Genomic DNA, 27455 nt, shown 5'->3' on the forward strand with positions numbered 1-27455 from the left:
TCGTGGCTGGGTGAGGGCTCGGGTTCCTGGGGAGCTGGGCAGGTGAGGTGCTGCCTGTGCCAGATGCTGCCATCAGAGGTGGCTGCTGGCACCGGTACCACCCTCTGCCGGGCCCGAGCCAACTCAGCTGGTGGATTTGGGGACCAACCCCGGCATCACAACTCTCGGTGTCACTGCAAAACAAGAGCTGGTGGTTTGCAAGCGAAGCTGCCTGCACTGAAACTCGGTGGGAAGCTCCTGGTTGCTTTCTTGACTGAAGATGTGGTAAACCACGGGGGAAGGATCTGATGCTTTGGGCTGCTTGAGCTGTGTTGCAGGTGCTCGCCTGGCTGTGCTCTAGGTCTCCACGGGTTTCCTCCAGAGCTGTTTCCCAAGGAAGCCAGGAGCTCTGGGCTTGCACTTGTTTTTCTGCTGGTGGGATGAAGGAAGCAGGAGCAGTTCACATTTCTGTTGCCATATCAGCTCGAGGCTCCCTTTCTGCAGGCCTCGTGTCTTTGGGATCTTTTCCTCAGGGGCTACCTCTTGCAGCCGTGGGAATACCATCTGGGTGGAGTAGTCGGTAGATGCCTTGTCCATATGGATGTGCTGTGTGCTGGAGCTGGGAGAGCAGGGTCAGAGCTGCTGTTGGCTGTGGCGTAGCGTTATCTGGCTCTGCATGCTGTGGGTCAGTGCCCAGGGGTGCTTCCAGCATCGCTTTCAAACATCTTTCTCCCTCCTCGGAGGTCAGGCGTGCCAGACTCGGGCAGCTGCAAGCGGGGGAAGGAGAAATGAAGCACAGCAGCAAGTGCACGCGTTCAAAACAGAAAGTGAGAGATGCAGCAGGGCTGTGCGGCTGTGTGCAGTTATTAGTTTAGCGTGGGGGTTATTCTGAGGTCAAGGGACAGCACAAAAGATGTTGTTGGAGACATTATGGTAGGTAAGGCAGCCAGCTGAAAATTTTTTAAAGAGGGGGAGAGAAAAAGCTGCTGCTTTTTTTTTTTTTTTCTTCCCCCCCCCCCCCCTTTTTTTTTTTTAACTTCCGTGGGGCTGTCTCTGTTTTTGCCGAAGGCTTTTCTGTAATATTGCATTCAGTCTCCTGGCTTTAGACAGTCTGATTAGCATATCTAAATGAGCCTGATAGACTCAGGTTATTTAGGGTCAGAGGATTTACCAGGAAGGGGAGGGAGACAGCGCTCTCAGTGCTCCCGGATCAAACACCACCACAGAAAGACCTTGAGACTGGGAGTGCTTCCACCAGCTCCCCTTCCCTGCATCCCGGGGCAGGGGCTGTGTGGACGTGTCCACCTCCCTCGCTGGCAGCAAAGGATGCTTCTGGCACCTCTGGCTGGACGCAAGTACCTCCGCGGTCTGCTGCATGAAGAAGTGTATTTTAATGAGGCTGCTGTTGGCTCTTTAGCATTTTATTTATTAAAACATTGGCCTTGTGCTGCACTGCTCTGCTGAGTGATTGATGGCACTCCAGGCACTCTCGGTGGCTGTCCATCTTCGGCGATGCTGCTAGTGCTGACTTGGCCCAGCCCAGGGCTTGTGGTATGGGGTCAGGCCCGGCTCTGGAGGCTCGGCTCTTGTCAGGGCAGGTTTCTGGCTGTATTGAGGCAGAAGGCAGCTGCGTTTCAGTCCTTCTCCTTGCAAGACCCTTCCTCAGCAGGCTTTGACTGAAAAGGGTTTGATGAGAGGGAATTGGACCTGTGTGTCCAGGCCAGGGTTCTGCAGCATTCCCGTGGGATGCTGGTGTCTGCCCCGGGTGCCTGTGGCTCCTGCTGCCTGCTGAATTGCAGTGTGTGCCCTGCTGTGGGAATCTGCTGTGAGGAGCTGCAGTTCTGGCGATGGTACCAGTGCCTCTTTGTGCTCCCCATCACCTCCAAAGCAGCAGCACACAGCCCCGCATTGCTGCTACGTGTCCCTTTGCTGCTGGCAGCGTGCAGCCCCTTCTCAGTGGGTTGCTTGGAGCTGAAGCAGTGCAACGTGAGGCTGAGGCAGCTCAGCCCTGAAGAGCTTGCTCCCTGATTTGATTTCTTTTGGGTGATGTGCTTGGGAGCTAGCGCAGGTGCATAGTTTGAAACTGAATAATGTAGGTTTTCCTTGTCATTTTTCTAATTAATTTAGCTGGCTTCATCCTAAGCTTTAGACATGTGGCTTGCTGGTTTTGAGGTGTCTCCTTCTTGCATGCAAGGCCAGGGCAGCTCTCCAGCTATATGTATCTGTATCTGTAGCCAGTAATACCAGGTGGCTTGTGAAGGACAAAGGCAGCAAGCATTTCTGGGACTGAAAGGTGGCGACGACCGAGCCTCTTTGCTGCACTTGGATGTCGGACCACTCCCAGCGACAGGGATCCAACCCTTTTCTCCTGGCTGGGTGACTTCCATGTTTTGCCCAAGTCTGCTACTGACCTGAGCCCACTGCTGCTCCTTGGCCATTGTGGGTTGGCCAGGCACTGGTGGGGTGAGTGGTTGCAGGAGCAGGAGACACCAGAGCAAGGATGTGCACAGCAGGGTTGCACTGCGGAGCTGCTGGAGGGACAGATGTCTGTGCTGGAGGATGGATCCTCCTGCCAATGCTCCATGGTAGAAGTATTTTTGGGGAGTGTCTGTGCTGGCTGTGTCTGGGCTGTATCTCTCCTGCTCAAACAAGCTTTCTGACTGCTCACAGGGCTGCTCCTACGGCATTGTGTGGGTTTGCTTCCATCGGGAAGGATGGATGCCCCAGGGAGTGTAACTTTGACTGTGGCAGCTCAGCCTCGGCATCACCGAGCTGGTTCTTGACCCTGCTACAGCCCCAGACAGTGCAGTCCGGGGAGGGGAACCTCTGGCCTGTTACACTGCCCACATGGTTAGAGAGGACACATGTTCTGTTAACTGGGGTTTTATTTTGGACAGCTGCTGTTCTGTCAGGAGAATGATAAGGCCTTGCCATTGAGACTTCCAAAGTGATTTTGGTTGTTTTGCTTTGGTGGTGTTTTAGAAACATTCTCTGTCCCTCGCCTGAGTGAAGAAGCTTAATTTCTATCAGCAGAAGTGGAAAAGGTGCTCGTCTTCTCTTTGCATATCTTCCTGCACTCTGTAAACACTCCTCCCACCCCCTTGAGTCTGCTGATGTGCCCTGGCCTTTCTACTTCCTTAATTTCTGAATCATAATACTTACTGAATTTATGAAATTCTGCAAAACTTCCACGAAGTAAATCTGTGTGGGAGCACCTGAGCCACAAGGAATAACAGGAAGGTTGGTGTAAAAGGAACACTGTCCTGACCAGAGGCAGCAAGAGAACTGAGAGCCCTGGAGAAGGTGCTCTGACACATCAGCAGGTTTGGGGGGGTGGGAGGAGGGTTTGCAGAGGGCAGGAGATGCTAAGAGAGCAGTAGGGAGAGGGAGAGCAAAAAATAGAATTGAACAAAACCCAGCAAAGCAACAGGGAGGAGAAGGAGCAACGTGTAGCTTGGGGCTGTAGAGTTTTTTTACTACTTTTATTTCGGGTGTCTTACAGCTGCCCTTGAGCAGGTGCCAAGGATGCACTAGAAATGTTGGGTTTGGATGGGGACTGAATGCTGTTCGGTGGGGGGGAATTGATGTGGCACCCACTGGACGCTGCTCTCCGGTGTCTGCTGGCGTGGGGAAGGTGCAGCGGTGCTGGCAGCGAGGTGCTTCCCAGCACGCGTCTTTAAAACGCGTCTACACAAAACTGAAGCCTCTTCTGAAGGCAGCTCGTAAACCTTTCTGGCGTTTGCGTTTGAAAAACAGTCATAGCTCACAGTGCAATTTACTGTAGTAACTTTCTGAGCAATTAATCCACCTGTGTCCTGCCAGGTCTCCTGTGGTTCCTTTGACAGTTCATCATAGGGCACAGAAATTTTGTCAGTTTTAATCCTCCTCACTAATTTTTGGGTTATGCTTTCTTCTGGTAAAAGCAAACACTGGTGTGAGCAAAGTGGAGCAGGTCACAGAGTGAGTTGGGTGATGTCTGGAAAAGCAGGAGCTGGTTAGTGTTCACCAGCTTTGCCCTCGGTGGGGATGCCGGAGAGGCATGTGTGCCATCCCATCCTGGAGCTAATGGCGCAGCGTAATGAGCTTCCCCATCACTTCAGGCCATGCCAGCAGGCTCTGGGCTCCACTAGCAATGTTCTGGTGGGGTTAGGGGAGGAAAAGACAAAGCTCAGCTGAGTGTGGGCAAGGGGAAAGGAAAAACAGATGGTTCACAGGACGTGCAAGAGCCTTTTTTGGTGGGTGTTTTTTTTTTTTTTTCCCTCAAGGGCACAGCCTTTGAGCTTCCCAGACAGGTAATTCTTGTTTATACGCCCACAGAAGGTGATGGTCCTGGTTGTGGGCCTGTTGATGTGTCTTCCCAGACATGGTGTGTTTGTTTTGGAGGTGGATGTCAGGAGCTGCATTGCTCTTCTTTTTTTGTATTTAAAACCATGACAGGCACGAACGTGGGGAAGCTTGTTCTAGGCAGCGGTTCTGCTTTGGCTGGGGCTGTAAGAGCGAATGGGCTCTTTCGCTCCAGATACCGGAGTTTGTCCTGTCTGCAGTTGGACCGGTGGCATTGTCCTGCAGCCCCCCGTGGTGTCCCATGTGGATGGACTCCAAGCTGAAGGAGAAGCAGCATCACGGGGCAGAATCCTCCTTAACACCTGGATCCACAGCACCAGTGGAGCATCCCTGTGAGGACAAGTGGACACTGTCCCAGTAGTGCTGCCCTCCTGTCGCAAGAACCTGTCTGAAGACAGTCCCTGCCACGGAGGCTGAGGTTGGGAAAGGCCAGGTTGGAGGTGGAGACCGGGAGCTTGGGGCCGGCCGAGGCTTCCTGGTGTTTCCTGAGGTTGGTCAGAATGGGAAAGGAGCTGCACCATGCTGTCGCCTGGTGCTGGGGAGGAATGAACTCTATTCCAGAAACTGGTGCAGCTTTCTGGGCACAAGGAGAAGCAGTGGCCATCACCACCACCATTCCCCTGTCTCCACTATTTGGTATTTGGCCTTTGCAGCTTTTGTGCAAGAGAGCCTGAATGTGGGGTCAGGGATCTGCTTTTCTTGGCTGGACTGAGTGCTTACCACTTCTGGTTTTCTTCCTGGCTTTCCAGAAAGCTACTATGCAAACATCTTGTTTTACTCTACAGTGGTCAAAGATTTTGGGCTTTGATATTCCCTTCTGCTCTGCAGCTGGCTGGGGGAGAGCATGGCATCCAGTGCTGGGCTGCCCTGATCACTTACAGCTTGGGAGTGCTCCTCCAGGTGCAGGTTGTTGCTATTTAAGCTCCCAAATTCTTCCTTTGCTTGCCGCATACCTTGCTGGGGCACTTCTCCAGCTTCATAGTGCTGGAGTGTGTTAATCTTCACTGTATCTTATCAAATAATTTCTGTTATACCTGTTAAGGCTGAGAGTCCCTTGCCCACACTCCCAGCTGCATGCATGTGGTATTTTATGTATTGATTTCTTTTTGTATTTTATTTTTACTCTGTAATTTCTTTTTGAGGGACTCAGGGCTGTTTTGTTCCAGTTGAGAACTGTTCAAAATAGACTCCCAGGTGGGATTGGTTCGTCTAATGTAAATATGTCAGGGTTACCAGGGATATTCTGTGGCAGGGCTTTCTATGCCATTGCTGAAGGTCTTAGTTAATTAGATGATTAGTCTTCTGGTCAAGTATCTATCTGCAAATAAAAAATAGCAGTTGAATGTAGCTGCTAAAATACTGTTGCTGGAATCAGTGTGTGGCACAGAGCAGGAGGGCTTCTTATTTAATTAAAATCAGGAACATACTGTACTGTACTCTCCAAGGGTCAGGGAACAAAAGGGACGTACACATAATAAGTAGCAAACTGTCCTTTCAAACCCCTTGAGCTCAGCCCAGGGGAGCTGCGTTTAAAGGGAAACTCTCAAGATAACATTTGTGATTTCGCTGCTTTCTTTTTTTCTTTTCTTTTTTTTTCTTTCTCTGTACTGCTGTGTGGATTATTGAAGCTGAAAGTATCCCGTGACTTAATTTTCTTCTTACCTGTTCTTCCTCTCGATTTGAAGTTGTCAGCAGGACTGCTTGGATGCCAAAAAATCCCTCCGTGTGTGCTCATTGGCTGGGTTGAGCTTGCTGGGGTCCCATCCCTGGAGCCAGCCTGCCAGCAGCCCCTGCAGAAGGCTGGGGGCATGTTGGACTGAGCCACCATCCCAGGGCGGTGTGGGACTGGGGGTTACTGGGAACCCTTTCAGGGGGCGAAAAGCACTGACCTCTGTGGTCCAGCACCCAGTGCTTCAAAGGAGGGGTATCTATATGGTTTCTTCTGAGTTGTCGGGGTTCAGTGCTTGCTTGAAAGTTACCACCAGCCTAACGAGCTCTTCTCTGTTTCTGCAGGACGTTGCGCTGTTGGAGTACCAGCATCATTCCAGGGATTTCGCTTCCCATCTCCCGCCAGGGTCTATCATGCAGCCGCAGCGGCGGAGGCCGTCCCTGCTCTCCGAGTTCCAGCCGGGCAATGAAAGGTACTGGCTGCTGCCTTCCCCCAGCCGTGGGCATCCTGAGCGTGTGGATTTCGCACTGTGGTGTGGGGGGCGGCTGTGCCAGCCCTGGGCGATGTTGATGTTCTGTTGTGCGTTGGTACTGACCGTTGGTACTGACCGTGCTCCCTCTCTGTCACGGTTTTGCTTTGTTGTGCTAATGCAAGTGGCACCTTTTGCCTTCTGGTTTCTTCCCTTGGACTGTTGTGCGTTTTAAAGACATCTCAAAACCACCAAAGAACAAAAATCCCACCCCCCTCACTTCTGCGGAGCTACGCATTGCTGTGGCTGGTTGCAGCAGCTTTCTTAAATGTGGAAAATAAAGCTGCGTGGCTGGGTTTGGTTGGTGACACCTGAGGCTGGAGGGAGAAGAGCTCATTTCCACTGTGCATCTCCGCTTCCTCTTCTGCTGCTCTTCCTCCCCGCTTTCATTGGGTTTTTTCTCTTTCTGCCTTCCCCTCACAACTGTCTCTGAATTGCTTTTTTTTCCTGTCTGCTCCCCTCATGGCTCTCCCTGTGTCCCCGCTTTCTCCTGTAGCCTCCTGTGGGAGGCTGGCAGTGGTTTTGGGTGCTGCTTAGGCAAGCACTGCGTGGCTGGGGATGCTGGAGATGCTGTAACCCCAGGAGCCGATCTGTTCTGAAGGTTGTCACTCTCACTCTCTGTTTTGTCTCAAAATGCTGTGCTCTCACAGTTTCTCTTCTGCATTTGATGCTTAGTGGCTTTGGAAAAAAATTGGCCTGGAAGTGAAATAAGAGCCTTGCAAAAAAAAAGGATTTATGCAAAGTGTTATTTTTTTTTAATGCTTATTCCTTAGTCAGGCTAAGGATAAAACCAGGGCAGGGTCACAGAGATGAATCCTTTTTCTCTAAAATCATAATTGTTAGGGGGAGAGGAGAAAAACCTCAGGGTGCTGGATGTGTGAGGGCATTAGATGCAGACAGGACCCTCTTTTTCTAGTGGGATGGGTTTGGCTTAGTGCCCAGTAGAAACAAACCCCCAAGAATTTGGAGGCAAAAAGCAGCCTTCAAAGTTAGTTTTGCATTTGTTCTCCTGGATGGTGCTTGTGGCCCTTGCATGTACAGAGGGTAATGCTGCTGCTGCTGACTGGTAATTTCTTGCAGCATATTGAGAAATCAAAGCAAGCCAGGCAGTGCTTTGATTTCTTAGTGCAGACTAACATGGTTAAGTTGGAAGTGGGTGGAATTCAGCTAAATTTGGGGGAGATGGGTAAAGAAGACTGAGCAACATGCTCCTGCCTGGTTTTGTTTTTCATGCTACTTACAGTTTGCAAAATGGAGAACCAGTTCTGCTCTCCAGTAAAATGAAGGTTTCAAGGTCTAAATAATGCTGTTTAAAAACTGTATCTTGGTTCTTCCATGTAACTAAAAAAAAACCACCTGCAAGCCTTGGTGTCTGCTGTATCACATGCCTAATGTGGTGTGGTCATCCAAGCATCTTGCTTTGGCTTACAAATGTTTCAAGGTCTCCAGACTTACTTTTGTGTTGACAATCATATGAATGTGGGTAAATGTTAATCGAGGTTGTCTGGTCTAGATCACTTTCAACCTGAACAGTGAAGTTTTGGCATGCTATAAAAAGAAGCTTTTTTTTTTTTGTAAGAGGCCCAACTTAGATTTCATCCCTTTTCCCTGTAACATCTGAAATATTGAACTTTTGTAAAAATTATAATGGGTAATAAAGCTAAAAATATTGCTTATGTTCAGCTCAGTTGGCATTTTGTGCCAGAGTGCTGGGATATAGACCCATTAAAAAAAATATTTTTGGGGTGTCTGGGGATGTAGGATGAGGAGGCCTGCAGAAATGTTCAGTCCAGTGTAATTAATTATTGGAGTAATTCAGACTGGGTGGGGTTGGGGAGGTCTTAGTCTGTTTTGCAAAGCCAACTGCTGTTTCTCTGCATCTTTAAGCACTACACTTAATCTACCCTGTGAGGGTTTTGCTTTTTCGTCTTCGTGGTATGAGGATCTGCTCTAAAGTAGTGGCTGATGTGCTGTAAACAGAGCCCATTGGGTGCTTGATTGCTCACCTGAGGGTTCCTCGGGTGCTTGAGGGCCAGGATCCTGGAGCTTCTGGAGCAGGTTGGATCGCTCATTGATGCCCATCCCAAAAAATAGCTCTGGCTCTGCCTGGTGCAGAGCAAAGCCTGGGTGAGGGAGGGTGGGGAGAGCAGCCATCCCTGCAGCTGAGTCCCCTTGGCAGGTTTGTGTCAGGCGCATCTGTAAGCACTTTGGCTTTGTTCCTGGGCTGGGATTGATGGCTTTGAGCAGAGGCAGCTGGCTCTCACTTTGAGGGGCTGGGGAGGAGGGAGTGACCGAAGGCAAACAAGTCAGGTCTGCAGCGCGGGCACAGGGGGTGAATAGAGGGAGGCACAGGGCTGTTCTGTGTCTGAAAGGAAGACCCTTACCTTGGTTTCCAGCCTGATACCCCACCTAGCACTCAGTGGTGGTGAGTGCAAGACCATCCTCCCCTTGAGGCAGCTGTCAGCGGAGGGGAGCCCTTCCAGTCCCCCATTGCTTTGGATGTTCCGAGGAAGCAGCCTGTCTGCTGTTGGTTGCGGTGGCTTTTGCTCTTCCAGGATTACTTCTGTCCTCAAAGAGATCAATTTGTGAGTCTGGTGCAGGTGGGATGTGGCAGACTGACGGTGCTGGAGATTGAGCCCTGTGCATGTTCCCGGGTGGACGTCCCTGCTGTTGCCATACCTCTCACTGATCCAGAGCAGAGCCTGCAGCCAGAGAGCGTGGTTCAGCCCTCGGGCAGCTGGGTCCCAGTTCCTCTGAGCCCAGCCAGCCATGGGTGGCTGCTGTTTCACCCTTCCCTCCTAGAAGCCACAGGAATTTACTCTGTGCTGGTTTTGGGGTGGTTGTCCCCCAGTTTGGCTTTGCTTTTACCTTGGATGGACCTCTAAAGCTTTTGCAGGCTGTCTTTGCATATGGTATTTGAGGCTCGACCTCATGGATGCTTTAAATCCTGTAGAAATTGTTTGGGCTTGCTTAGATGGTTTTCCTGCAGCTTTGCAGGTTTTCTGTCTCTCCTGGCTGCAGTTTTGCTGTAGCCACCAGGATGGTGTTTAGCTGTGGTCCAGGGAAGAGGAAATGAGCGGTGAAGTTTCACCGTGGGCGTCATGTTTTAAGTATGAATCACGTGTTGGTGGCAAAAAGCTGGTGAGTGGCAACTTGCTGGAAGGAATGGGGTGCCAAGATGATCCCACATTTGGGGGCTCCCTGAGTGAGAAGCTTGTTGCATGTCAGGCTCAGACAGCTGGATGGTTGCACAGCTGAGCCTGGTGGGTCAGTCAGGATGGAGAGGATCAGTTGCTGATGGGTCACACCATGGTGGGCTCTCCTCCTTCAGGGGTGGTGTGCCTCCTGTGTCTCCTGTACCCCACCCTGGGCAGCCCAGTGCTGCAGGAGATGCTGGGGAGTTGCAGACTGCCCTTTGCCAAGCGTATCAGCCTTGAGAGTTGTCGTCAGCCCTTGGTGGATGGGTAGAGAATTTGCACTGCCTGTGCAGCAATTCTGGCTGGGAAGAAGGAAGGAAAACTTGAACCGCTCTGAGTCTGTTGCTATAGGGAAAGTTGGCTCTGTCTGTCTCTGCAGGGATGTGCTGCTTTCCTTGATGATTTTTTTGGTAGCAGGCTTTTTCTTGGAAGGATCCACAGACTTCCCCTTAGCTTGTTCGGTTGGCTGTGCCAACTGGACTGCAGGAGCGAAGAGAAGTATTTCAGGATCTGCTGTTGGTACAAGTCGTACCATGAATACTTGAAGAGGAATGTCCTGGCAAGGTGACAAGGATTAGGTTTTTTTTCCCTCTTCTCTATTTATTTTGGTCCACAAAAGAAGTGAGAAAAGCTGGGTTGAGTGTTAAATGGCAGGTGCCAGTGGGGTGAGGGGTCTGAAAAATCAAAGAACTGGGTGTTTCTGCATTGGGATTTTAGAGTAAGGTTCCGTATTAACGCAGGAATGCTGGGGTGGATAATGGCCTCTCTGGCAGAAAACATGGCTGTAAATAAGTGGTATGCATGTTAACACAGTATATTCCGCAGTATAAATATATAAATATACTTACCCAGAATAAGATGAGTCACTGTTTTCATAGGAGCCTATTTTCCCAGTTCAGGAGACCATGCTCCTTTTCCAGAGCCTTTCTGCTTAGCAGTCGTGAGGAGTTTGAAGAGTGTTGATCTGTAGTATGACACTTCGGGTACGTGAAGCAGCTGCTGTGTTTCTGCAGCCATCTGAGATAGCCATGTGCAATATAGCATGAGAGCAGGCCTAATTACTGTGCTTATTGAATGTGATTAATCCTGCTGGCTGAGGAGCCTGGGGAGCAGTGGGAAGCTGGGGCAGTGTGCGTGGCCGCTGGAAATCATGTGTAGCTCTCGGTCTTCATCTGTGCTGGGCCAAATGGCATCAACTGCTCCCGAGTTAACAGCACGACCGATCTGATATTATTTATGGTCTTTAATTAAGTTTCCATTTTTAAAGGTGACCCTCTTCCTTGGGAGTGAGCCGTGGTGCAACTGAAATCCCTGCAACCATACATCTTTGTGTCTTTCCCACTCTTGAAATGATGTTCTGGGAGCTGCGTTTTCTTCCTCCCTGTAACTGAACGTGGGAGAATAGTGGCTGGAAAGGGCAGGTACTGGTGTGCAGGCACTTGGGGACAAGTCTTGTCTTGCAAGTGCCCCCTGCTCCGGTGGGGGCTGCAGGCACATCCGTGGGTGGGTACGGAGGGCTCCACAGAGGAGGTGTGGAGACAGTAGGCTTCACGGAATGGGCAGTGTTCCCTGGCAGGGGGGTGCGAGGGGACGCCTTGGCTTTGCCTCGGCTGGGATGAAGGGGTAACAGTTCATGAAGCAACTTTCCCATGCATCATCTTGAACCAGATTTATTTGGGGGGAGGAAGGGTGATCCTGCAGTGTGTGCAGCAGGCTTGGTGAAACGGGGGATGTCCCTGAAGCCTCCTAAGTTCAGGGAGTCCTGCAGCCACCCAGGACAGCCGAGGGAGCTTTCCTCTGGGGCTCCAGGTTTTGGATGCCTGGAGGAAGTGTGTGGGTGAGCTTGTGGAGGGACACAAACGTTGTTCCTCCTCCTCCTCTTGAGTGAGGCAGTGCCGTTATGTGGCACAGTGTTAAAGCTCCTGCTGCTCCTGTCCATGAATAATTCAGGCTCTGTGTATGGGGATCTTCAATATGCAACTTTAAAGTAAAGCATCTGCTCTCTTCTAAATCACAGTTGGCTTGGAAGAAGTTGGCTGGGGGGGTGTTGTGTGGGGCGGTTGAGGCACAGCTACCTGCCCTAGGGTGGAAATTCACAGCTGGGAGCATCACAAGGTTGCTCATGGGACCACCTCGTCACAGCCACTCGGTTGGACCTCGAGAGGACCTGGGTGTCCTTGAGCTGGACCACATGACGAGCTAAGCATCCTGCTCAAGGCAAAGGCAGTCCCGCACCTTTGGCTTGTGAAGACTCAATCCTGCTGCTGGTAGATGGTGCTGAGGCTGTGGGAGCTCCACCTTCCCCACCCAGACAGGTTGTTCTTTCCATGGCCTCTGTTGTTGTGATGGCTTTTCCCTCTCTCCACCTGTATGACAGGTGATCAGGTGGCCCTGTACATGGTTTTTCTAGCTGCTTGGCAGCAGGTTTGCTCCTACAAACCCTCTGGTTTCCCTCTGTAAGACATCTCAATTTGCGCACTCTCCCACTCCAGCTATCATTAGTATAAAGGGGTTGCTGAAGCCTCTGACAAATCTTAGCGTTAGCTATAAATAATTCATTTCAGCACTAGCGGTTTTCTGTATTACTCGCTCTCAAAAGCATTTTATTGTCAGCCTGTACCTGTGGGGGCTGGAGACTTTTTTTCTAAAAACTTATTTTTGGAGGCAAATTCCCACCAAAGCATCTCAGCTGGAAGAAATAAACAGCTGCAGCAAGGTGATCACTTGTCTTGATTCTGCTTCCAAGAGACAGCAAGAGCCATTTTTCTAGCCTGGCTGTGTTGTTTGGCCCTGTGATGTAGGGAAGAATATTTGTGGATGGGAGCAAAACTGAAAACGTGCCCTCGTTGGGAAGTTGGTGGGAGCCGGCTCAGGGTGGCTGCTGGTGTTCAGAGCCCTTGGTGCAGGAGGCACGTCTTGGTGAAGCCAAGCTGGGTTTGCTGGATGTTGAAGAGCAGTTGTTCCTCCTGCTGCCACCTTCTGCTGCTCAGCTGGAGAAATGGGAAGGTTTGAAGAGCAGGGGAGGGTTGTGGTGCTCTGGAAAGACCGGCAGCGTGCTCCTGAGGTGGGTTAGTTGGGTGGGAGAGTCCTCTTGGACCTCTGAAAAGTTTGTATGTGCCCGTTTCCCTGTGATATGGCTTGAGCAAAGTAAAGAAGATCCATTTCGATCTCATGATGGCTGCTCTTACAAGCTCCAAGGGCAGCTTAGGATGTCTTGTTTGATCCTCTCTCGCAGGAGAGTGATGCTCTCGGCTTCCTCGAGACTCAGCCAGCAGTCAACCCCTTTCAACCCCCCTTTTTTTTTTTTTTCCGCCCCCCGAGCCCATCTCACACTCACCTGGCTTTGGTGTAGGTATAATGTGGCAGAAGATGTTTTCCTAGGTCCCAGTGACCTGTATACGCTGGAGCGCGACCCACACTTGCTCTAAGGATTTTACCTGCTCGTACCTTCCTGACACCCCACGTGAGTCTACTGAGGAAACTGCCCCAGTGAATGAGTAACACAGCTCTGCAGCTGGCAGGGTGCGATTAGTTTGGCAAATTAGTAAATAAACCAAAGGTCTAGTCTTGAGTTATCTTGATCTTCTGGGCTTGGACCTGCCGCAGCGGAGTTGTGTGGGGCTGGCTGGATGTGGGGGCAAACCCTGGGCACCCAGCCCCAGTGTGTCAGCAGATCTCGTGCTGCTCTGCCTCTGAAGTAGCTCAGTGTTTGTGGTGAAGGACTCCAGGTGGAGGCTAACCCGCTCCACTGCGTCATTAACGCTGGTTTATTTCATTTAATCAGGCATAACTCCCATGCAATTAAAAACACTCTTTCCCTTCAGCAAAGTAGGAATCTCTGGAATAAACCAGCCAGGTGGGAACTATTTGGAAAATGCAGCGAAACCCCAAACTGGGTGTAATGGGAGGGTTTTTCAGGCAGGGCTATTTTTACGCTGACAGGGGCGTCATCATTTTATGAAAGTCTGTTGTAAGGAGCTCACTGCAGGTGTGGATGTAGAGTGAAAGGTGTGAAGGCTTCAAGCAAGAGCAGTTGTATTTGCGGCCGGGACAGGCTGAGCGGGTTGTGTCAGGCAAAGCGATCTTGGGAGCGGCTGGAAATTCCAGTGGATAAAGTTAATAGCAGTTCCAATGGATGTGGAAATGGAAATAAAATAACACTCTATAACACTGCAGCTGCTTTCCCCAGCATGGCCCCTGCCTTGCTGTAAGTAACTGCCTTTGCAAAGCTGAGCGTTGCTCTTATCTTAAAAATACATGTTTTTTTCTGAGCGTAGCAGTTGTGTCGGGTGGTGTTGGGTTCCTGACAACTGCAGAGGTCTCAGAGCCGTCCTGTGTCAATTAGCAGCTTCTTGGTAATATGGCCTTAGGAAAAAAAAAAAAAAAGGGGTAGAAGTGGAAATAAATACATTTGATTTTTAATTGCCTCGGTACAGGAGAGCCTTGGGTGTTGGAATATTTTAGCACCTGCCCAGCTCAACAGTTGCTTATTGTTCCTGGGTTTTACAGCAGAGCCCGAAATGTCAGTGTGCAGCTGCGGGCGGGCAGGGTTTGCACGAGGGGTTGGGACAAGCCAGCAGGAAACTTGAGAGGTGCCAGGAGATATTTCTGGGCTTGCTGAGAAAAGTTGAGGATCATTCAGTGTGAAAGTGTTTGCAGGTGAAGGGAGCTGTGCTTCAATGCCAAATGGAAGAGCCGTTCTACTCTGCAGAGTTTGCTGCGTGAGTTGTGCATTCGCTCTCTCCTCTGCTGGAGCCTGGGGTGGCAAAGGCAGTGCCAGAGCCTTCCCGCAATCCCGTCCCCTTCTTGCTGCGGAGGAGGAAGAGGATGAGCCAGATTCTGTTTCTGTATGTCAGCAGCAAAGCTGCTGCCCGAATCCTAGCGCCAGCCACCTGTGCCAAACCCACAGCAGCGGCGTTTGGCGTGCACAGGCTTTCTGCCTGCTGTTGATGTTTAAAGAGGAGAAAAAAAAAAAAGGGGGGGGGGGAAAAAAACCAAGAAAAACCCCAACTTGCTTCCCTGGAGCAGCATTGAGTGTGCCACACTGGTGCGGGGGAGGGCGGAGGACTTCGCTCTAGGTGGTGCCCCCCAAGGCTTTTGCTGGATGCAGTGCAGAGCCATCACAGCTGCTGGCAGGACTGCCGCTGGCTTCACAGGGCTCTGGGTCCTTCCCTTTTTGTTGTCCTCTCTGAGGTACTTAATTAGCCAGGTGAAAATAATGTCAGCAGTTGCAGTTTGCAAATGGGGGCCAAATGATGCACAAGACCCCCTGTCTCTTACGCTTGCTTTTGACATGGTGCATCCCTTTCCTTCCTCCCCTTCCAGGATCTTCAAAGGCTGTTTGGTCTGTTGATGTTTGGTAACTGGGGAGGATGCTTCACCACGCAGCTCAGGAGAACTTGAACAATCATGTTTAAGGGGAAAAGAAAAAAAAGTCCAGTTTTCTTCCAAGCTTTGAATCTCCTGTGTTTCATTTTATTTTTATTTTTTTAAGAGACACTTCTGCCTGAAGTGTTAAAAACACACCCTTGGTGTTGCTGCAGCAAAGCTAATCCTTGGGCATAGTAAAAGCTTTAATGTATTTTTGTAGGATCCTTTTACAATTCCCACAAGAGAATCCTGCTAGGAAAAATAGAGCTACAAAAGAAGTTTTACATTTGCTTAAAAAAAGCAAAACCAAGCCCAATTTCCAGGTATTACCAACTGCATCGTATTTAACAGGTGAAAGATATTTGAGCCCGATGTGACTTGCTGGTGCAGTTGCTATCGCTGGCTGATGTGCCTTTATGGCTTGCCAGGTCTGTGTCAGAGATGTGCAACTATGTGTGGTCGATTTCTTTCTTCCTCCATCCTGGAGAAGTAAATCCCTACTGTCTAGCCACAGAGGAGTGTGCATTTTTTCTCCAGCATATAATCTTTGGTATTCCTATAGAAGATGCTAAATATAAACAGTGGTGCAGGTACCTTTGACTAAATAACTGTGGCAGAAGGGGGCTCTGCCTGGGCTTAGGGGCCACAGGGAGGATTTGTGGGCCAGATTTGAGGATTTTCCAAGCTTTGGCTTTTCCTGACCAGCCTGACCCACGTGGTGTGACAAGGAAGGCTTTAACCTGGAGCCTCATTCACTTTGCCCTGGTGTAGGGGCAGCCACCCACTGTGCGTGGTGGGATGGGAGATGGCTTTCCAGGTGCCACAGCGGCGTTGCTGGGAGGGGGACAGAAGGGTGGCTGGGTAGGTTTGGAGGATGGCGGTGATCCTGCAGCCCCGGGTGATGCCCCACTCTGCCTGCGTGCAGAGAGCCCTCTGGGAGATGCACTGTGCCCAGCAGCTGAGCTATGGAGCTGTGCACCCTGGGTCTGCAGAGACATGAGGTGTTTGAGTCCAGGGCCACCTGGCCACCCTTCGTGCATCCTTCTGGCGACAGGCAGGAGTTGAGCCCTCTCTCTTCCTCGAGTGCCTTGCAGTGGGAGAGTAGAGGTGGTTTGCTTTCTACAGGCTCCTTTCTCTTTGTCCCCAGATCTCAGGAGCTGCACCTGAGAACCGAGGCGCATTCCTATCTCTCTGACCTGACCAAGCCGTCAGACTTGGAGTTCATTGAAACCAAGAGGCCACGCCTGGATCTGCTGCAGGACCCCCTGATGCGGCACTCGCCTCTCCTGAACCAGAGCCAGCAGGGAGGGACAGAGGATCTCTCAAAGGTAAGGGGACAGAAGCCCTGGGATGCTGGCTGGGTGTGGGCTCTGTGCTTTGGGATCCTCTTGGTGTGTCTTAGAGCTATGTCTGAGCCACTACTGCAGTCCGTGGGGATGGTGGTTCCTGATGCATCAAGCAGTGCTTGGTGGTGTTGGGTGATACTGAGGTGGAGTGACCACTCTGGGGAAACAGAAGCTTATTAGCCTTCCCTGTAACTGTTAGTCATGGACTTGCATTTACTGGGCTATTAGATGCACCAGAACAATTTGGAAGCTTCTATAGGCTGATTTACGGGTGGTTATGTCTGTCTTTTCTGGGTACCATGCCCTGATTTGATTTTTCCTTGACCTTTCTCATTTATCTTATTTCTTTATTTAATATCAGTGTTTGAAGGGTTTGAATTGGTTGCTGGTGGTTCTTTAATATAATCTTCCCCAGGAAAGCCTCCCTTGTATTGGTCTCATTTAACAAAGCAAATTGTTAGCTTGCAGTTGTCCCCTCTGCACATGTAGTAAATGCTGCAAAGAGCAATCCCTTGCTTGTGTGCCTATTTGGATTTGTTTTCATGCTCTGTTGGGGTAAATTGTATTTGATTTTTACCTCGAGCTTGGACATATTCCTGGTTGACAGGAAAGTCTTGGTGGGTAAACATGCTTGGGGGCAGCTGGCTTGTGCTGCCAGTCCAGCGCTGTGAGCGAGCGCCAAGGGTTAATGCATCTGCAGGTTGGGCTTCAGAGGTGTCTGAGCCCTCCATGAAATGAATGGGAAGGGCATGGGTACCCAGGGTGATGGGGGTGGCTTGCTGTGTCGCTGTGGGAGCTGACTGAAATAACAGATGGGCGAGAAAGCTCTTGCTAGGGAGTGCCAGGATATTCAGGCATCTCTTGTCCATATGGTACTGGTGGGCTTTACGTGAGATCCCTCTGACCTGTCTCAAATAAGGACTACTTTGGGTAGTTTAGATGCCAGGGGAGGCCTGGCTGGATCTCCTGGGGGAGGTGGCTGCAGGGACTGCCAATCAGGAATGGTGAGCTGATGCTGGAAGGGATGGAGCAGCTGTTTTTGAGCTGTGTTTGAACTTGGAGGCCACAGGAAATGCACCAGACGCATCAGCTTGCTCTCCTTTAGCTCTTGATAGTGTGTTGCCTTGGAAAAGGTGCCTCTGAGGTCTTGTGGCCCTTCCATGTCCCATCTTTGTTGTTCCTTCTGAGCTGTGTCTATTTGAGGTAATGCTGTGACCAGCCAGGAGTCTGCTCTCTGTGCCACCAGGATGTGTTGTGGTGGCTCTGAACCGTAGCGTGTACTCGGGGGATGCTGGCTTGGGTGGCTGATGGGCAAAACACGAAAGAAAAAATATCCCTCTCCAAAGACATGAGGAAACCAGGATGGCTTTTCTGTCTGGACGTAATTTCCATCAGTAGTTCTGTTCTGCTTCTCACCAGAAAACCATGTATTGTCTCAGCTATTTGTTTCTAATAGGCAAAGCTGCTCTTGAGGCATTAGTTGGTGAGTTTGGGGGCTGTATTTGCTTCTTGGTCTGTGACACGTTTCCAAGAATTACATGCATTTTATAGGGCTTAAAACATTTGTTAATGAAAGAGAGGGAGAGAAAGCTGTGAGATACAATTTAGCAAGACAGGATTATGCTTTTAGTGGAGCCATTTGTAATTTCAGAGTCTGGAAGGAAGAAAAAAAAAAAAAAAGTGGTGTCCCTGGCTGGTGAGAGCCTAAGTGACGCTGGGATTAGTTGCTCAAAACTAGCTGGAGCTGTTTCCAGAATGGATTTGATGGAGCTCACTGCCAGACTGGGATGATCTCAGCACATTGAAGTGGCTGGGAGCAGAAGACAAGTCCGGGACCTAGGACTACCATTCTGAAGGTATATCTGCCTTTGCAGCATGGGAAACTGGATTAATAGCAGTCTTTTGGCTTTATTCTTCAGTGGGCATCCTCAGACTAGTCTATAAACTGCTTGTGGGCATTATGGTCGTGGTAAAGCTCCTTCAGCACATCTGTGCATCACTCTGAGCCTCAGTGTGTTAGAGGAGCTGTTCTGGGTGTGCAAATGAGGATGCAAAAGAAAAAAAGGGGGGGAAAAAAAAAGGAAAAAATTAGAAGAAATGCAAAGAGCTGAGACTGGTCTTAAGCCACAAGCTCTGGACACTTGTGTATCTGGGCTATTTACACATGTAAAACTACTTTTTGAGTCTGTGCAAAGCCAGCAACAGCTGAATTCGGCACTGGGCTAGGATGGTGTAAATCGGCATCTAGAACAGCTGATAAAGACCTTCCCAAGAGGCTCTGTGCTGAGCCCCATGACTGCCATCAGCGCCTCTGCCATGCTGATGTGACCTCCTAAAACAACATGTCATGATGCAACCCGTCCTGGCGGCTAATTTCTGCTCCGCTCCATCCCTGCGGAGACTTCGCTTCTAGCGGTACCGTGTTTTTCTTGCTTGCTCAGCACGTCCCTATGCTCAGGGGTTATTCTGCCAGCTTCCTCCCTTCCTACAGGCTCTGGGTGGGTGCAGAGCCAGAGGTCTCTGTGCATCTGTGAGCTGCGCATGTCCCAGAGTGGTGGCACACGCGTGGCGGCAGGATGCGTGTCCCAGAGCGGCGGCACACGCGTGGCGGCAGGACTTGTGTTGTTCCAGTGACCGGAGCTGGGGAGGGACATTTGCTGTTCCATCTGTGCTGCTGACTCAGTGCCTGACGAAGTCGTTCGATACTTTATCTAGGGCAGCGTTGCAAACTGGGTGAGATGCATAGTGTGAGCCCAGTGTTACTAAACGTGCTGGTGGTGTTCAGAGAGTATCCAAGTTGTTCATTTACCCCTTACCCCATTCCATGTTGTTGCAGTCACTGTGTGGGGAGGAGCTCAATTTACTCATCAGAGCAACAGCACAAGGACTGCTTTTCACGGTGATTTTGCAGATCGAGTTAATTTTTGCTCAGAAGAGCTTCACAAAGCCCTCAGTAAAAAGGGTAGGGGGTCGGTTACACGCGCTGGGTGCCAGCCTGACGTCCCAGGGGATGTGACTGGTGCAGCGGCAATGGATGTGGCTCTGAGGCTGTGGGTACCTGTGGGTCTCTGCTGCTTTTGGAGCAGCAGTGGAGCTGAGATGCAGAACCAGGTTGGTAGTGGGGTGTGAGTTTAGCACGTTCCTGATAACTACCAGTTACATCAGATTTACAAACCTTTAGCCGGGGGAGGAGAAGCTAACACTGTCCCTGCACATTTCCAAGGCCTTTGTTTTGGGCCATAATCTGTGCTTTGAACACAAATGAAGTAATTGATGTGGCAGATGCGGTAACAAGTTCCAGATTTTTTTTTTTCCCTGAGAAGTGGATCTCTTACGCCTCTTACTCCTCATCTACCTTTCTCAAATGTGGGGTGAGCTGGGCCCCCTTACCCTGTTCAGAATCACTGCAGCTTTATTCCAAGTGAGGCTTGGTTTGTAAGGAGAAGGTAATGTCTTCTGTTTGAGCGTGTTATAACCGAAGGAAGGAGCCATGCTTTGGGGCAGCGTGCCTTTCAAAAGCAGCAGCTTTACAGCTGAATCTCAGTTGGTCTAGTAAAAGATACCTTTCCTTATGAACCTCACATTGCTCATATCTTTAAACATTGGTGTTTCTTTTCAAGCTGGGGAGCAGAAGGTTGTTTCTTGCCTGCTTTCCCCCACTTCAGCACCTTTTCCCCTGCAAGAGGGGTTGCTGTTGCATCGCTGCAGTGCCACAGTCCTGGGTTCCTGCTGCTGGAAGTGGCCAGGAGGGCTCCGGTGAGCTCGTTCTGCAGGGGGAGGAATAAAAATCTCCCCGTGCCCTCTCTGCCAGCACAGGCTGATGCTGCCTCTGAGAAGGTGCTCCCTTGAGCTGGCTGAGGATAACCAGGCACAGCTGAAGCAGGGCTGTTTTTTCAATCACTGCAAGCCTGGATGTGAGATACACTGGAAGAACTGCTGTGATGCAGATTTGCCGGGTGTGCTCTTGGCAGAGGTGCAGGAGCTGGTTCCCAGGACCCTCGGTGGCTTCTGCTTTCTTTCCAATAGAGTGTGTCACGGACCTCCATCACGTCAACAGCAGATAGGAGCAAAACAGACTGCCCCAGAGCAGGCCAGCAATGGATCTGCATGATCTCCTGTCTCTGCGCATACGTGCGCAGCTGGTGCTGTGTGTGATCCTGCCCCGCAGGGATGGTCAGCATGGTGTGTATGGCCGAGCAACGCCTGCTCTGCCTTCTCCAGAGCTGGAAATTAGTCCTGCCTCTCCCTCCGTCCATCTCTTATTCCCATTATGCTTCCACTTGTTCTTCTTCCCATTTCTGAGACTGCTTTTCCACCACGTACGTGGTTTGTTGCTCCTTCCTATAGGATGTGAGTCAGTCGTGATCTGCATTTAGTCCCCTTGCAAGGGCTGGCTGGCTGCACTTATGCATAGCCTGAGCTCCAGCAGGAATATGTGTACGGGGAGCCATGTAGTCCCACGGGTACGGGGCTGGGTGGAGGCTTAGGAAACCTGAACCTTGCTGCCATCTGCCCTGGCAGGCTGCTGGTCACCGGGTAAGTCTCTTCCCATTTCTGTATCTCAGATGTCTCCATCTGTACAAGGGACAATGCCACTTACCTCTTTTGTAAAATAAATAACAACTATTGATGGAAAAAGGCTATTAGGAAGCCATGTGTTGTTAGGACTTGGACTCTGCTTTACATTGTTGAAGGGTCTTAATTTCTTCCCTTTCTGCACGAGTGTTTATGTTGTGCTACAGACTAAAAAACAGAATAAAAAGGAAAGGGGGGAGTCTTGGAAAAGACAGCACCAGGGCCAGGAAATATGTATGGCAAAGCAGAAATTGGGGTAAAGGGTATTTTGCTTTGATGCACATTAATGTAGTTTTAACAGCAATTAATTGAAAAAGGAGGAATTAACACATTTAAAATGCCTTTTTAATGATGCATTGAAGCCAGCAGCATACATGCCAAATTTCACACTGGCTGCCCATTCCAGAGCCCAATTCACAATAAACTCCTGGAAGATAGGCTGTGGGATGGAAAGGCTCTTGGCTAGCCTGCTAACCCCTGCCCCAGCCTCGGGCTGGCAGAGCACCGAGGACAACCAAAAGGCCTTTTGGGAGCCCTGCTCCCCCTGGCCCCGCTGTTCCTTGCTAGCTTCATCCCTTGCCGAATACGCTGGGGGAGAGGAGCTGGGGACCAGCAGCGGGGTTTGCCTGGCTACGGGGAGGGATGCTTGGATGGGCAGCACCACAGCTCCCACTGTGGCTAGCTGGGCTGGCTGGTAAATCACCAGTCGTGTTTCTGCTCCATGGCTTTGTTATGGGAACATCGATCTGTTGCTGGGGTTAACCTCTCAGAGTTTCCAGTGGGTTGGTCTTGCAGTTATTAATGAAACTGGCTGGAACTTGTGTTGACCTTGGCAAAGGCCCCAGTTGGCTTGGAGGTAACTGGCAAAAGCATAATCTCTAATTGAGTAATCCAGTGCTGGGGGAAGGGAGCAGAGGGGGTGGAAACACAGCAGTGCTTTGAACTGGGAGAGCCGCGGCGCTCTGGCGGGATGCGTAGGAGTGGAGCGCTCCGAAAGGCGCTGAGCATGCCAGCCGCCGAGGGAATTAGCAAGCAAAAGCGAGGCGGCATCTCCGTTCCTGCACCCTGGGTTCCCTCTTGTAGAAACCAGCCCTGAATTCCAGCGCCTCCCGGTGATTTATTGCTGCGGAACAATAGCACAGAGGGGCTGGGGAACCAAACCAAGCTGTGCGTGTCGGCTGTCCCTGGGCGCTTGTCCTCCCGTAGCCTCTGAGCTGGTGGCATGGATCACGCTGGGCTCTCCTTTTCCCACCGGAGGTTGTTTTCCACGTGGGAAAAAGCTCTGGGCTGGTTGCTGGTGCTGTTGGTGAACATCTGCAAGTGGGGACCCAGCGACAGCGAAGGGCTGCCTTCCTTGGCCAGGCACCTCTGCCACAGGAGAGTGAGCTGGTTCCTTGGCCAGCTGTGGCTGTGCCCACATCTGGCGGGTTGGGCGTGGCTGCCATTGAGCCCTGTGGGATGCCCAGGCAGAGGGATCCTGTGGAGCTGCGGTAGCACCAATGGAGACAGGACATGCTGATGCTGCTGGCACCCTGCTGTTTGCTCCAGGTTATCCAAAACCCAAGTGAGATGCGGAGTTCTGTGCCAGTGCGCAACTTCATCAGCCCCATGGAAGGTGAATGCCCCAGATGACTTGCCACAACAAGAAGAAAATTCTCACACTGTGGAAGGCAGAACGGCTCAGACATCTTGCCATGAGAAGAACAGTTCTTGCCCGAAGGATGGTAGGGTGCACGATGGCGAAGCCTGCATACACTGTGTAGCTTCCCAACCGCGTCTTGGAGTAGCGGACTTTGATGGAAGTGGCTCCTAACCTCAGGTCTGAGCAATGAAACAAAACAATGTTAGGGGGCACAGACGTACCTACACCTTGACTGCTTTTGTCCTCCTTCCCCCACAGAGAACTGCATTTCTTATTAAGTCCCCTTGCAGCTGCCTTGGCTGGGAGGCAGGCTGGGCTCTCCCTGCTGTCCCGAGGCTGGTGGTGCAGTTGGGTGCCCACCAGGAGCGAGTGGTGTGGGCTTGTTGAGTTCAGCAGCTGCAGGAGGATCCTCCTGTGATGTGTTCAACATCCACCCATTTGCTCACCCTGTCGACTTGTGCCTGATAAAAATCTTATTGCAAAAAGGATTCGGTGGGGTGGAAGAGGGGGGGCCTTTGTGTTAGGGCAGCAATGATTCAAAGCTATTTCTGGGAAGATGAGGGAGATGTTGGCATCCTCTGTCATTCCAAACATATTTAAAAGCTGAAATAATTGCATTGTTCATGTTGTCACAGCACAAACACTTCTGGCTGGATTTATCCCATCCTCTGCTTTCCTCCCTGCTCTGAAGATCGTTTCCAAATTGCGGGAGGGTGATTGTGAGTGTTGATCCCCACTCACCTGCGCATGCACACACACCTTTGGGAGCGTGTGTCTGCCTCGTGCAAGCAGCCTGGCTGCCATGGCGTGCCCAGAGTTCATCACCGTGCTGGGATGGCTGCAAGGGCTGGGCAGCAGCCTGCGCTGTGCACCAGCTCCGGACAGGAAGCCAAGGGAACAAACAGCCGGAGGAGTGTTGTATCTGGAATGGGATGCTCTGTCCCATGCATGGGCTCGTGCTGATTTCATTTGAAAACCAGATGCTGTTAGGCGTTGCGTAGTCCTTGCGAGATGTTCCATTCCTCCAGCCGGCCTTGGGGCTGTGGGGGGTAAAGGGAAGGAGCGCTGGGATTGACGAGATGATTTTATTCCATTTTGCAGCTGAAATTCTTGTGGCTGAAGAACTGAACTGTCGTCCAAGAGCCTTGGGCTTGACAGGGAAAGCCCCCATGGGCTGAGGAAATACTCCGGAGGCAGGATGTAAAAGCTGAACTTGACCTTCCCCAAGCTGCCTGCAGCCTGGCTCCCCCCTGCCCTGTCTGTGCCAGCCTGCGGTGGTCCCCGCGCCACAGGCAACGGGGGCCGGGGCTCGGCACGGCTGGCAAACCCATGGGTGATCTGACAGTGCCTCAAGCATAGGTGGCTGTTTCGCACTTCTTCGGCTAGTTTGCAGTGATCAACATCCAAAACAACCTTTTAAATTGCCTTTCAAGCCATAGCGGTGGAGAAGGGCGGCGTGATAAGGCTGGCTGCTTCTCAGAAGCCTGCTTCATCATTTACATAATTGGACTTTTCTGTTCCATTCAGTCGATATTACAAGGCTCGTGCAGTGCGACATCTCACCTGATCTGCTTGAGGGAAAGAAAGTCCCTTGACTTTGTGTGCCTCACCCCTGTAATTGGCAGAAATATTGCCAGCTTTTGCTGCTTGCAACAGGGCAGCATTGTGAGCTGGGTGTGCTGCGTGGATTCACGGGGATTTTTCTTCTCCATCTTTGGAGTGTTTGTACATGTTATGTGTCTCTTTCTGTGTTTTTTTTTTTCTTTAATAGCAAGGATTCTAATGTGCTGTGTTGTGTCCTGAAAATATAGGAGATCAAAGCCAGCTTGGTGTTTGTCAGTCCTGGGGTAGGACTTAGGAGACGGGGTTGGCGCGGCAGGGACTGGCACAGGCTGTCCCTGCACAGGATGGTGCAGGGTGAGGAGGGCTGTTCCAGCCACCGCTGCTGTCCTTTTTTGCACATTTGTGGTAAAAAAGAAACCCCCATCTGGAATAAATTTCCAGGGAAGAATTCAATCCTGCTACCAAGAGTGACGTCCTGGCTGTTTTATTCTCCCCCTGCAGTTTCAGCCTGATCTGGGTTTCTTCTCTTCCCCTCATCTTCTGGGAGGGGGTGTGGGTGCAGCTGGGCACGGAGCCCTGCTCAAGCTCCCACCCGATCCAGGCATGCTCTGGGATGGGGCATGTGGTTCCTCCTGCTTCCATGGGATCTGGCCGGTTAGTGCAGGCAGTGCAGCAGCAGGAGGTTGTTATCAATTCACAAGCACGTATGTCTCACAGGTGGACTCTGCCTTCCTCCTTGCATGTGGTGTCCCTGCACGCCCCTCCTCACCAAGGGTCCTCCTGAGGAGGGCGAGGGGTTTGGTGGGAGCAGCTCGGGTGTCTTCTCTGTGAATGTTACAGCGCCGAGCACATTTTTTTGTGTTGTACTTTTCCATGGTTATGAAATGCAGCCCGTCCACAGTTCTGACTCACACAACAAAAGCCGGCGAGTTGTGACACCGATCGGATTCATTTTGCATGCTGCGTTTTGAGGAGGGTATTTCATGCTCAAGCCTTCCTTCCCAGCGCCGCGTGGAAAGCTGTGGAGGAGATGCAAAGGCAATCGATGGTGTTTGCCTGCTGCAGCTGGAGGGGATGGAGTAGGGGAGTGATTTCAGAGATGGATTTGGCAGAGACGAGTTGCTGCTCTTTGTGCCTGTGGTGATGGAGCTGTAATAACATATTGAACATGGCAACAGCCCTTGCTAAAGCTCCGTGACTTCACATCCGTGCTTCGTGGAGCCTCATCTCTTAACAACACCCTTAGCATCGATAACAAGAGAGGAGCTGTCAAGTGCCAAAGGGCCTAGTTATAATCACTCGCTGAAAACCTCCTTTCTTTTTGGACCCAAACCTGCTTTTTAAATGTAAAACCTCTTTGGCTGTGTTTTAGGCAGAGAACATTCAGAGGGTTTTCTGGCTTGCTCCAGCACGGAATGCTCTGCAGCTTCATGCTGCATGGGGGGGCCAGGGGGCAATGGACGCTGGTGTGTGTCAGGAATGCTGGCTGTGTGCTCGGCAAGCGGATAGGGGTTGTTTTAGGACAAGCTGACAGGCCCTTGGCTTGTTCTGCTGCTCTCGAAAAATGTAATTCTAATTCTTGGCATCTTTTTCCAGGAGGATAAGGAGCGAGAGTGTGGCGGAGCCTGCTCCCTCTGCCCTTGGAAATGGGCTTTCACCCAGCAGCAGAACTGGCTCGGGGTGGGAGTGATGGGCTCTGTCCTCCCCCTGGTTTAGTCATTCAAAAACAGAAGTTGGGGGACGGGAAGCACCAAGGGATGAGGTGACCTGAAGCACCTCCTCGCAGTCCTGACCTAGATCTAGTTGCTCTTTGGTCATCATAGTGCCCTGACCGAGCATCTGCACGTGCCAGGGTTCAACCCAGCCTGTGCTCGCCTTCATCCCGGCCAAGGCTGGCAGCCCCTTTAATCTTGCACCTGATACCTTTTCCTGTGGGATGCAGGGGAACAGCAGAGTACTGGCATCTGACAGTGCCGAGGAGGGGACAGCAGCAGATGTGGGGCTGCCTGGTGCGTGGTGCCTCTGCCGCATCCCGAGGGATTCCCCCCAGGGCTGTGGAGCCTGCAGTGCACTGCCCCAGCACACGCTGGCAGCGGGTTTTGCCACTGCCGTGGCACTTCATCACCTCCCCTGCCTGCACAGTAACGCTTCTTAGGCTTGCCTTTGAATCACCTGCTCTGCTCACTGCCCTGAGAAGGGACATGGCTGATTTCTTTCCTCTCTGCACTGTTCCCTGCGGAGCAGCGGTGGTCGTTTCTGCCTTTTGATCTCCGCTTAGGATGCTGTCATTCCTGTGGCTGCTTAAGAACGAACCATTGCCTAGCGCAAACCAAGCTGTCCCACGTGGTTACGCGACCGAACCAAGCACAGGCTTTTATTTCAGGCTGTTTTTCAGGTCTGTGTTACCGTACCTCATGCCAGCCATCACAGGTATGATGTAAAGCACATTGCCCCCAACAGCTAATGTGCTTCTGCCTCTGCGGCAGGCAGAGTGGCAGATGTAAACAGTGGTACGTTACGGTCTTTTGAACATGGAAAGCTGCTAAAGAACAGGCGGGTATATGTATATAAATATATAATGTGCATTATATTAATGGCATTCAATATATTTGGCGAGGGATTTGTGAATTCATGCATCCATGAATGTTTCATGTGTATATACTTTCACAGGTTTCAGTAATTGAAAAGCCTGCATTTTTTTAATATATATATACACACATATATATATGCTGCCTTGTATACTTGTAAGCTGTTTTTCAAAGGCTTCTTCTACCTGTGCAGTTCAGTGATCCTGCCTTCAGCAGCCACATGGAGAAAGGCTTACAATCTTGAGCAAAGCTAAATATTGATTTGAGTCAATCTGGGTGCACTTGGAGACATCACTAGTGTTCATGAATACAGCATAATCGCTGATTGGAGTGGGGAAATTTCATCATAAAGGCCCCAAAAGGGAGGTTTATTATTGCTTTCTTCCAAATGCCTGAATTTTATTAGCTTCAGTCATTCTTGGCAGGGCAGTGGAATGGGATTTTATAGTTAGCAAAGGAAAAGTAAACACAGTAATCATTTCACAGCCCTGTGCCTGCCAAACCAAGATGGAAATTCCAGCCTTGGTGGGAAGCTGCTGCTTTGCTAACAGATAATAACAAATTCACTGTGGCCTTATTCTTGCTATGGGAGCTGACGTGTTCAGGGTTCTTTTCTGTAGCATCCTGGCCTTGAGAGGCAGGGTGCTTCAACC

At 50.9% G+C, this 27455-nt stretch overlaps 1 protein-coding gene across 9 annotated transcripts in view; it reads left to right on the forward strand.

Annotated features, from left to right (window-relative positions):
- The window catches only part of NCOR2 (nuclear receptor corepressor 2), a 253577-nt gene that overhangs the window by 83939 nt on the left and 142183 nt on the right, over window positions 1-27455 (forward strand). For all 9 annotated transcript variants that reach the window (XM_037375337.1, XM_037375342.1, XM_037375343.1 and 6 more), the window contains exons 3-4: window positions 6337-6464; window positions 16236-16416. In XM_037375337.1, the coding sequence (XP_037231234.1) occupies window positions 6337-6464; window positions 16236-16416 (309 nt within the window). The remainder of the gene's footprint in view (window positions 1-6336; window positions 6465-16235; window positions 16417-27455) is intronic.

The sequence above is a fragment of the Falco rusticolus genome, chromosome 1, assembly GCF_015220075.1.
Source record: "Falco rusticolus isolate bFalRus1 chromosome 1, bFalRus1.pri, whole genome shotgun sequence".
In the NCBI taxonomy this organism is placed as follows: domain Eukaryota; kingdom Metazoa; phylum Chordata; class Aves; order Falconiformes; family Falconidae; genus Falco; species Falco rusticolus.